This window comes from Coregonus lavaretus (assembly GCF_964263955.1).
Source record: "Coregonus lavaretus genome assembly, chromosome: 18".
NCBI lineage: Eukaryota > Metazoa > Chordata > Actinopteri > Salmoniformes > Salmonidae > Coregonus > Coregonus lavaretus.
Window position 1 is genome coordinate 22,722,963 of NC_140005.1, and position 12,457 is coordinate 22,735,419.

A 12,457-nucleotide genomic window follows, 5' to 3' on the forward strand; every position below is an offset into this window, starting at 1 on the left:
GATCAGCGTGGCAGACGTGTTGTTGCCTACCCTTACCACCTGGGGGCTGCCCGTCAGGAAGTCCAGGATCCAGTTGCAGAGGGAGGTGTTTAGTCCCAGGGTCCTTAGCTTAGTGATGAGCTTTGTGGGCACTATGGTGTTGAACGCTGAGCTGTAGTCAATGAACAGCATTCTCACATAGGTGTTCCTTTTTTCCAGGTGGGAAAGGGCAGTGTGGTGTGCAATTGAGATTGCGTCATCTGTGGATCTGTTGGGGCGATACGCGAATTGGAGTGGGTCTAGGGTATCCACATCATGGCTACCGACGTGAGTGCTACGGGGCGGTAATAATTTAGGCAGGTTACCTTCGCTTCCTTGGGCACAGGGACTATGGTGGTCTGCTTGAAACATGTAGGTATTACGGACTCAGTCAGGGAGATCCGTCTGGCCCCGCGGCTTTGTGAATGTTGACCTGTTTAAAGGTCTTGCTCACATCGGCTACCGAGAGCCTTATCACACAGTCGTCCGGAACAGCTGGTGCTCTCATGCATGCTTCAGTGTTGCTTGCCTCAAAGTGAGCATTAAAGGCATTTAGCTCGTCTGGTAGGCTTGCGTCACTGGGCAGCTCGCGGCTGGGTTTCCTTTTTGTAGTCCGTAATAGTTTGCAAGCCCTTCCACATTCGACGAGCATCAGAGTTGGTGTAGTAGGATTCAAGCTTAATCCTGTATTGACGCGTTGCCTGTTTGATGGTTCATCTGAGGGCGTAGCGGGATTTCTTATAAGCGTCCGGATTAGTGTCCTGCTCCTTGAAAATGGCAGCTCTAGCCTTTAGCTTACCAGACGTAGATTCTCTGTCCTGCCGATGCATGGAAAATCCCGCCAGCTTTATATTATCCTGGTCGTCGTTCAGCCACAACTCAGTGAAACATAAGATATTACAGTTTTTAATGTCCCGTTGGTAGGATATTCTTGATCATAGATTATCCATTTTGTTTTCCAATGATTGCACATAGGCCAATAGAACTGATGGTAGTGGAAGTTTACTCACTCGCCTACGAATTCTCAGAAGGCAGCCCGACCTCCGCCCCCTTTTTCTCAGTCTTTTCTTCACGCAAATGACAGGGATTTGGGCCCGTTCCCGAGAAAGCAGTATATCCTTTGTGTCGGACTCATTAAAGAAAAGATCTTCGTCCAGTGCGAGGTGAGTAATCGCTGTTCTGATGTCCAGAAGTTATTTTCGGTCATAAGAGACAGTAGCAGCAACATTATGTACATAATAAGTTAAAAAATAAGTTACAAACAACGCGAAAAAACTAACAAAATAGCACAGTTGGTTAGGAGCCTGTAAAACTGCAGCCATCCCCTCCAGATGCCCTAGATGACATATGATAGATGCCCTAGATGACGTGATAAATGCCCTAAATGACATGTGATAGGTGCCCTAGATGACATGAGAGAGAGAGAGAGAGAGAGAGAGAGAGAGAGAGAGAGAGAGAGAGAGAGAGAGAGAGAGAGAGAGAGAGTGGCTATTTTCCTGAAAGAGCAGGATAGTTGGAAACCGAGCAGAGATGGGGAATATTATAGATTAGCATCCCTGTTCCTACAGTTTATTTCCCACACTGTGACGAAGGTCAATGCATCCTATAAGCTTAGGTCAGGGAATATACTAGAGGCACAGAGTGTTTTTTCCCCCCTGAACCATGTGCGGGAAGGAGAAAAGATAGCGGCGTGGTGGTAAGTGTTTATGTGTCCATTCAACAGCTGATAGCCGTGCTCCTGAGTCTCCCAACCTGCCAGAGGAGGTATCTAGCAGCCGGGGGAAGGACGCAGCAGGCTGGAGGCAGGAGGCAGGAGCAGAGCACCACATGCCTCAGCCTCTTAGTCATACCACCACATTTGAGCCCAGGCAGTTTTTCTTTCACTAGAACCGCCTGGCCTTTCAGCCTATAAGTACATAATTCAGTTCATTGAAGTCACATGCACCATTATCCGTTTCTATCTGGTTTCTATCGCCCATTCATCCATTGACGACAGACTAGCATATTTAAATTGTACATTTATTATGTTACTAGTTTTTGCTTAGTAGTCAGACCAATACTGCTGCGCGACTGGTCATGTACTGAATGCATGGACAGCACGGATATTCTTGGGAAAAGTGACATTTGGAAATAGAGCTGCACCTCTTGAATTATGAGAGTTATTTGACAAAGGTAAGTGTAATAGAACCTGCAGAATATGCTCATCAGATTATTGTCAATTTAATCTTGTTTATAGGCTAACTCTTATTATTTGTGAAATTAGTTTCGGTATAGTTTAGGTGTAGTTTCGATGGGCCAGCTGTGCAGGCTGACTGGCATCGTTTGTTTCCCTCTCATTAAGTTAGATAGTCAAGGATATGTTTTGCATTATTCTAAAGGCCTACTGCAACACATAGCATGTTTTCGTTTCCCTTACAATACATTAGATTACTAATAGAGTTACAGTAAATAAAACAGTCCTGTAGCGTAAAATAGAATGGTATCAACATGCAAGGCGCACGGTCAAATTATTAACATGAGCGCCAACGATGATAAATAAGCATAACACAAACTCAACATTACACTATTGTTGTTCTAGATTAAATCTATATCTTCACCCTCATCATTCAGTTAGGCCTAATTTAAATTTGATTGTGAAGTAACTTGCACAATTATTGCCCATTCCATCCATTTGTCATTCATTCAGTGGGCTGGCATCGTTTGCTTCGCTGGATAGACTCAAGGATATGTTTGAATTATTCTAAAGGCCTACTGCAACAAGTAGCATGTTTTCGTTTCCCTTACAATACATTTGATTAGTAATAGAGTAATAGTAAATAAAACAGTCTCATAACAGCTTCTTTTTACAAAGTAAAACGTAAAAGAGAATGGTATCAACCCCCAAGGTGTGTGGTCAAATTATTTGCTGCTGATAAATAGGCATAACACAAACTCATCATTAATCAACCTCTTCACCCTCCTTATCATTCAGTTAGGCCTAATCATTCAGTTAGGTGCACATTTATTGCCCATTCATTAATTTGTCATTCATTCAGTGAGGAGAAAGAGAAGCATTAGCGCCTGGCTGGGTACCAACGTCCTACAGCACATTGTCTTGGCTGGTTAAGTTAGGAATAGGTGTGAAAAAAACAGGTAAAAAGGCTCTAAATACTTTTCTGTTTGTGATTTCAAAATTCTGACAAATGAGCAGTGTAAAATACAAACATTTAGGAAAAGTCAGGGAAGGAGCAGGTCAGATTTTTTTTGGGCTGCTTTTTAATTTTTACAAAATCAAATGTCAGTGGCCATTGGCCTATGGCGGTTCTAGTGTTAAACAAAGAGTGAAACATTAGGCCTTTTCCCATCGCCATGACGACTGGAACCTGACAAGCTGCCATGGCAGATTTTCCCAATAATAATGAATCTGCTCTTGTTTTGCTGTTGTGCTGGCCGGTGGAAAAAGAGAGCTTATAAGGGAACAGGGAAGGTCTGGGGAGTGATGGGAGGAAAAGCAAAACTATAATGTGAGTACAGGCCTCTCTCTCTCGCTGTGTGTGTGTGTGTCTTTGTGTTTGTGTGTATGTGAGTGTGTCTGTGTGTGTGTGTGTGTGTCTGTGTGTGCATGCGTGTGTGTGTCTGTGTGTGTCTGTGTGTGTGTCTGTGTTTTTTTTTTATTTTTTTTTTATTTCACCTTTATTTAACCAGGTAAGCCAGTTGAGAACAAGTTCTAATTTACAACTGCGACCTGGCCAAGATAAAGCAAAGCAGTGCGATAAAAACAACAACACAGAGTTACATATGGGGTAAACAAAACATAAAGTCAAAAATACAACAGAAAATATATATACAGTGTGTGCGAATGTAGTAAGTTATGGAGGTAAGGCAATAAATAGACCATAGTGCAAAATAGTTACAATTTCGTATTAACACTGGAATGATAGATGTGCAAAAGATAATGTGCAAATAGAGATACTGGGGTGCAAATTAGCAAAATAAATAACAATATGGGGATGAGGTAGTTGGGTGGGCTAATTTCAGAAAGGCTGTGTACAGGTGCAGTGATCGGTAAGCTGCTCTGACAACTGACGCTTAAAGTTAGTGAGGGAGATAAGAGTCTCCAGCTTCAGAGATTTTTGCAGTTCGTTCCAGTCATTGGCAGCAGAGAACTGGAAGGAATGGCGTGTCCGTGCCTGTGTGTGCATGCCTGTGTGTGTGCATGTGTGTGTGTGTCTGTGTGCATGCATGTGTGTTGGTGGTATGGGGGATTAAAAGGGGAACCAGTTCAAGGTCATAACGTTAGCTGACCCACTCATGAACTTTCCCCAGCCCCTCTGTTAGTAATGATGTAAACAGGCAGACTCAAGTGTAAGCAAATGGGAGGACATTATTTCCTGTTTGGGTGAGCCACAGGGCACATAAAGAAGATGCAATGGACAACTGCTTTCATGGAGTTATACACTGTGACCTCTAACCAAACCATGTCTCTTGGGGAAACATAACTCTGCTACCTCCCACTCAGAGACACAACAACACTGCTTGTGGAGGCGGTGTGGGACTATAGGGACTACTTGAGACCAGTTTAAGCTGCATGTTATCTGGATGTAGTTCAACGTTAGGCTCAGCCTTCCTTCATCACATGGGGTCTGTAATCCAGGGTCAGGTTGATTCCAGGTTAGTGTTAGTGCTACGGGATTGGAAATGACTAGCATGAAAGCCTGTCATGACTTACTCTAATCTCAACACCTATCTGACTTCATGGTTGGTCGCTCGCTCATTCTGCCAGAGACATTCTCTGATATTATTTACAGCACAGATGGAACACACGTCCATCAGAGTTCTCCTCGACAGGTTTCTCATGACACCATTGTTATTGTAGTAATGACGAGGAATGATGACTCCATCCAAAGAGTCCCCTGACTGCGTTTAAACTGACAACCTGCCTGCCCTGAACTCACCCGACCTGTCATTTCTCACTTTATGACCGCAGGGCCAAAATAAGCTTGTAGAGGATTCACATAAACAACCAGGATAATTATTTACTGCAATTGTAAAGGAAATACATACAAGCATTTCGCTACACCTGCAATAACATCTGCTAAATATGTGTAAGGGACCAATAACATTTTATTTTATTTGACCTAGCCATACTTTATTTAACAGCAATATCCAGGATTATTGTTGAGTACTGCTAGTGGGGACTGGGAGGTTCTCTGTCAAATAAGACAGAGCTGTTTAAATGTTTTGAATCAGATGCTAAACATAAGTCATGAAGCAAAATCCCCATCCATTCGAGGATTTGGGAAGAGTGAGTGTTCCTTTTACAAACCTTGCCAAAGCTGCTATTAATTGGAGATACATGTTTCTCAGTTACAAGTAAGAACTTGACCTGTCCTTAGCTGAATAGCAATGTGTTCTTCCTCAAAAGCCCAATATGGAAATGCCTGCCTGTCTTCCTGTCTATACTCTCTCTATCTGTAAATAACATAGGATGATGTGTTCTGGAACACGTGTCAAATCTCAATCCATAACTTCTACATAGATATAGGCTAACTAACAATGTGACCTGCTGTCTCTAGAGACTTACTGACCCCACTCACAATAGAATTAGCCCATAGTAAATGTATGGCAGTGAGGCCATAGATGTTCCATTACATAAGAAGCCCTATACAGTGGGGGAAAAAAGTATTTAGTCAGCCACCAATTGTGCAAGTTCTCCCACTTAAAAAGATGAGAGAGGCCTGTAATTTTCATCATAGGTACACGTCAACTATGACAGACAAAATGAGAAAAAAAATCCAGAAAATCACATTGTAGGATTTTTTATGAATTTATTTGCAAATTATGGTGGAAAATAAGTATTTGGTCAATAACAAAAGTTTCTCAATACTTTGTTAAACACCCTTTGTTGGCAATGACACAGGTCAAACGTTTTCTGTAAGTCTTCACAAGGTTTTCACACACTGTTGCTGGTATTTTGGCCCATTCCTCCATGCAGATCTCCTCTAGAGCAGTGATGTTTTGGGGCTGTCACTGGGCAACACGGACTTTCAACTCCCTCCAAAGATTTTCTATGGGGTTGAGATCTGGAGACTGGCTAGGCCACTCCAGGACCTTGAAATGGTTCTTACGAAGCCACTCCTTCGTTGCCCGGGCGGTGTGTTTGGGATCATTGTCATGCTGAAAGACCCAGCCACGTTTCATCTTCAATGCCCTTGCTGATGGAAGGAGGTTTTCACTCAAAATCTCACGATACATGGCCCCATTCATTATTTCCTTTACACGGATCAGTCGTCCTGGTCCCTTTGCAGAAAAACAGCCCCAAAGCATGATGTTTCCACCCCCATGCTTCACAGTAGGTATGGTGTTCTTTGGATGCAACTCAGCATTCTTTGTCCTCCAAACACGACGAGTTGAGTTTTTACCAAAAAGTTATATTTTGGTTTCATCTGACCATATGACATTCTCCCAATCTTCTTCTGGATCATCCAAATGCACTCTAGCAAACTTCAGACGGGCCTGGACATGTACTGGCTTAAGCAGGGGGACACGTCTGGCACTGCAGGATTTGAGTCCCTGGCGGCGTAGTGTGTTACTGATGGTAGGCTTTGTTACTTTGGTCCCAGCTCTCTGCAGGTCATTCACTAGGTCCACCCGTGTGGTGCTGGGATTTTTGCTCACCGTTCTTGTGATCATTTTGACCCCACGGGGTGAGATCTTGCGTGGAGCCCCAGATCGAGGGAGATTATCAGTGGTCTTGTATGTCTTCCATTTCCTAATAATTGCTCCCACAGTTGATTTCTTCAAACCAAGCTGCTTACCTATTGCAGATTCAGTCTTCCCAGCCTGGTGCAGGTCTACAATTTTGTTTCTGGTGTCCTTTGACAGCTCTTTGCTCTTGGCCATAGTGGAGTTTGGAGTGTGACTGTTTGAGGTTGTGGACAGGTGTCTTTAATACTGATAACAAGTTCAAACAGGTGCCATTAATACAGGTAACGAGTGGAGGACAGAGGAGCCTCTTAAAGAAGAAGTTACAGGTCTGTGAGAGCCAGAAATCTTGCTTGTTTGTAGGTGACCAAATACTTATTTTCCACCATAATTTGCAAGTAAATTCATAAAAAATCCTACAATGTGATTTTCTGGATTTTTTTTTCTCAATTTGTCTGTCATAGTTGACATGTACCTATGATGAAAATTACAGGCCTCTCTCATCTTTTTAAGTGGGAGAACTTGCACAATTGGTGGCTGACTAAATGCTTTTTTTCCCCACTGTATTTTCCACCATAATTTGCAAATAAATTCATAAAAAATCCTACAATGTGATTTTCTGGATTTTTTTTCTTCTCAATTTGTCTGTCATAGTTGACGTGTACCTATGATGAAAATTACAGGCCTCTCTCATCTTTTTAAGTGGGAGAACTTGCACAATTGGTGGCTGACTAAATACTTTTTTTCCCCACTGTAGGTGACACCAACTGAACCAGTTTCTCAAGAGTGTTTTTCTGGAGTGTTTGGAAGATACGTGCCTGTCCTGATCACTGAGGTCACAAAACAGCTTGTGTTTCTGAGGGGCCATCCTATCTGTGACGCGAGGCCCACTGTACGCCACCAAGCCCAGCGGCAGGAGTAGAAAGAGAGAGCAGGGTGAATCACGTCTGTGCTCAGACACAGAATATGACACAAGACTCTTTCTCCTCCTGTGAAATATAGAGCAGGGAGCTCAAAGTGAGGATTCATGCTTTGGCAAGTAGTACACCTGCTTGATTATAATGACAGAATCCCAGAAAAATCTTATTTTTGCCTCCTTGGCAGTTGTTCTGAAGGCTGAAATTCAAAATAATCTTCGGGAATGGAGCTCCAGCAGAATGGGTTATAAGACTTTGAAGCGAGCCAGTAAATAGTCAATATCTGTCAGTTTGTTTTTTCAACCTCAAAAAATGAGGGACTGTGAAGGGAGAACATCTTGAAGTGATCAGAAAAAGCAAGCTGAATCAAAGTTAGATTAAATACTGTGTTTGCTGGCAACTCTTGACACCATTTTGGACAGCATAAAGTGTCCTTGTCCACAGCTTTTTTTTTCCTTTTCATATATGTGAGGAATGGAAAATAATTTCCCAGCTTAATAACTTTATAACTCTATCACCACAAATTAGATAAACCCGCAATATCCACAATACACTCTACTACAGTATTTGCCATGCAGCTCAGAAAACCAGTTGAATTTGACTGGTGATGATGATGCATCATTAATGTGTGTAATTTTTGTCCATTTCAAACCATTATAACATCTACATAACCACATTTAACATTGGTTAGTGATTATTTTTTAAATGATCAATTTATGACGGTGCACTCCATAAGATTCAGTATGCGATGCCATCCAGAATACAAAACCATGAATCAAGTGTTGGGAAGTTGGGAGTGGAAGAGCTGATCATAAATCTAACTGATAGTCATCAGCACTGACAGAAACTATATTGGGAGAAAAGCATGAGAAACATCTAGAAATCACTGATGTATGAGGTAATACATATCTGTTCAGGCCAAAATAGACCTATTGATCTTATCTTTGAATTCCAATATGATTTAACAACATCTTATAAGTGATTATCTCTCTCTCTGTAGTTATCTACAGTCTATACAGTACACTGTGGATGCTGTGTGTGGTTATCTCTTATATAACAGTCAGCAGGCTGACAGGGCTCACTAAAAGGCCGTGAGGAGTGAGGCATGTAACGCGCTCAGGGACGAACAGGCACAGTTTGTTTTCACACACAGGTGGATGGGTGAGCTGGAAGACATGCCTTCATTCCCCCGCCGACAGATTTTGTTGGAGCGTTGAGCAACAAACTGTAACAGAAGTTTAACAAAAGGCTTTGGGATACACAGCTCCCCATAAACCACTGGGAAACACACAACCATAATCACAGCCTGCCGTATAGCGCTCCCCATACAAACCTCCACACATTAACCATAATCACAGCCTGCCGTATAGCACTCCCCATACAGACCTCCACAGAGCAATTAAAAACACCACTCCCTCCTGGGGCTTATTGGCAGCTGACCTCTGACCCAGGCCACAGCTTATTGTATTCATGACCCTGTTCCCAGTGGGCAAGACATACAGACAGGAATACTTTTATACAGGCCCTGGGGGCTTGTTCAGCATGGTAATGTATGGGCAGTCCCTGTAAACTGTTTTTCTCACAACAAAGACATAAAGTTGAGTATAGGATTTGATGGAGTGTGGTTGCAACACAATGCATGTGTGAGGGTTGACTTGGGTAATTTGAATTCAATGCAGACATGGTACAGGCAGCTATGTTAGAATACATCATGAGAAAAAAGTTAATGAAATATCTGTGGCTAAATCAATCGGATAGCTCAAATCACCATGCCTACAGCTTCCACGACCCCGGGCCACAGCAAAGTTTGATACTAGCCTACAAGAGATTTCATAACTTTTAAAACAATGACCAGAGAGAGACTGTCAAAAAATACAGCAAAGAGCTGCTGTTTTTATGAGTGAGTTCATATCTACGTTTTTATTCAGCACTGTCAACACTGTTTTTATTCAACACTATTAAAAAACATAAAAACGCGCTTCTCCCTACTTCCACTCGCACTGCAGCTGCAATGAATGAGTAGCCAGTGTATCGATAGGCCTGCATTTTTTTTTTTTATTAGCAGCTCGTCGTGTCTATTTTAATATTGAGAAATATTTAACTTTCTCTGGTCATAGTAACAACATGAATTTGTGCAGGTGCGACTTGAGTTTGGCCATCAGGTGGAAGATGGTGTCTTCTCTCTCTGGTCAGTCTCACCGGAGGAAAGAAAGGAGAGAGTAGGGACCGTGAGAGGCGGACCCTCTGCTGCTCTCTCCCTCCCTCTGCTGAGACTAATGCCATGTTCAAAACAACTGGGAACTGGTAACTCGGAAATCTCCGACTTCCGACATCAGTGTGTTCAAGACATCTTGGAACTCCCAAAAAATAAACGAGATCCGACTGAGAAAAATAGTTTTGATGGTCATCCAACTCGGAATTCCAACTCGGAAACGCTGGCATCTTTCTAGAGCTCCGACTTTCCGACCTGAAGATCACTGACGTCATGATTTGACCTCATTTTTTCCCTGAGTTCCCAGTTGTCTTGAAAGCACCATGACAATCAGATGCAGGTACCATCAGTCCAGTAAAATAAAAAGCAAATTACTTGCAAATTATTTTAATTTATGCTCAGCGGTGCCTCGGAAGTGCTACACCAACTAATCTATTTGGTTATCAAAGCTTGAGTTTTGAAATATAATATGGTCTGAGAAGAACAATATTGGCAGGCCAGGCATATAGCCAATATGCTGTGATAATGTATTAGACCTACTGCACAAACCTCATTCCTACAGAACTGTTTTTATTAGGTTAATGTTACTTCATGTTTAAAAACAAATCTGAGCGGTAGATCTCAGCTTGGTTTTTGACTGCGAAAGTGATCTTGACTCAGAAAAGGTTTGTAACCAATGCACTCTGGTATTACTAAACACAAGCAAAACAACAGGACATCATCTTTCCTTCCTCTTACCTTGACAATGAGTCAGGTTCACCCTCTTGTAACCCTTGGGGCATTCCACTTGGCCGTTCGCAATCACTGCATACGCTGCGGGAAAAAGGAAAAAGCACTGATTAGAGAAAGAGACATCACATTCTGCTTGCCTACGTTAAAAAGCATTGCATCCATAACACACAGATGTAGGGAGAGGGATGCTCATGTGAAGCAGGGGACCAGATGTTACAGATGTGCTGAGCTTAGCAGGGGGAGAAATGAGATGGGGACCCACAGCTGGGCCCTGCGTGACACCCCAATGCTGCCATATAAATGGATCCCCATCAACCACAGTTATAAGCCAGTAAAGACAGTACCGCCATCACACACAATCATCAACAACACCACACGTCATTAATAATCATATTACATAGACCCTGGGGACACATACACAGAAAAAGAGAGCCTGTACATCATACATTGCTTGGAGGAAACACATGCCACAGCCATGACCTGTGTCACCAACCACGGCAAAAATCCACTTACTGGGGTCCTTGCAAGGGTGCTGCACATATTTCTTTTTGCTTGTTCTACTAAAACAATAACAATCTCCTCATGCAGCATGTCCTTCAGCAGGGTACTTTAGAGGTTGACAGAAGCGGCATTGTGAATAGCACTCTGTGTACATTCATGCCCCCAGCGCGGCCATACACTCACTGAGGCCTGAAAACATGATGTCATTATTCATTCGGCACCCAGTCAGGGCAGGGCATGCTCCTTTAGTTGTTGGTACCGGGGAAGGAGGCTATTCTCAATATCAGATGTCCAGGACTGAGCCTTTACTTGTAGGGAAGGAGGGAAATGGGTGAGGTGGTATTGAGGTAGGGGATAATCGGAGCAGAATGCTGGACAGGAGCAATGTGATTAGTCACAGTTCACAGTTATGGAAAGGTGAAAGAGGAGACACAAACGAAGAGCTTCCTAGAATATCATCAAACACATGTTGAAAGGAGAATGGCCCTCCTCATGATTTAGTAGTGTCTGGCTAGGGTGTCTTTTTCATTTCAACATGATGGGACAATACAGTGTATTCCCTCCCTTTACATCCAGCGGAAGAGTATACTTTTTTTTTTACTTCATGTGACTTCCAGACCATTCTTGTCTTTTCCAGTTCATCAAATTGAGACTGGCATCGCACCATACACAAGCTTTGAAAAGGATGTTGAGATTTCATCTGATAAAAAAATTCCAGCATATACTGTATGCACAAACACGCTCATTCATAGCTTGAAACATGTACACAGTATGACAAACTGTATATGTGAGCTCCATAAATACCATCAATATCTATCCCCCTAAGTCAGACATGATGAATACTGCTCTCATACAGTATCTGTAATGTGATTTGGAGCGCAGCATGAATTTCACCTCCAGTACCTATGAAAACATGTTCTCTTCCCTACAGGCTCTTCCCTGGCAGAGCGGGCCCTGAGCCCTGAGGGGAAGTTTCTCTTCAGGCAGTGCTGCAGAGGACTGCAGGGTGTTGATCTGGAGGCCTGAGAGTGACAGAGTCTTGTTGTCTACCTGTAATGTACAATCTATCTATCTTATTTATGTTTAATCATTTTCAATGTCATCCCATCTGTGTTCTGAGTGGTTGTGAGAGTCTAACAGTGTGAGTTCAGGGCTGTGGAGCAGGAAGGGCTAGTGGAAGTACCTGTAGGTTCACACAGCAGATCAGAAGTGGGTCAGACCAGAAGGGAGCTCCCCTGCTGGGTCGGAGATAATCGTGTCAAAGCGAAGCGCCTGTTCCTGTCTGCCCGTCCCGCCCTGTGCCCCTGGAATCACCAGGGATGCTTCTGGGTAATGAGCTGTTGTGACGGGGCAGCGGGTGTGGCAGGTGCGACCCCCCCCCCCCCCCCCCCCA

The 12,457-nt window shown here is 43.1% G+C and overlaps 1 protein-coding gene across 1 annotated transcript in view; it reads right to left on the bottom strand.

Annotated features, from left to right (window-relative positions):
* Positions 1 to 12,457, bottom strand: part of LOC311146064 (latent-transforming growth factor beta-binding protein 2-like) — a 149,672-nt gene that overhangs the window by 43,201 nt on the left and 94,014 nt on the right. The window contains exon 9 of the mRNA XM_084182527.1: positions 10,570 to 10,644. Coding sequence (XP_084038653.1) covers positions 10,570 to 10,644 — 75 coding nt within the window. The remainder of the gene's footprint in view (positions 1 to 10,569; positions 10,645 to 12,457) is intronic.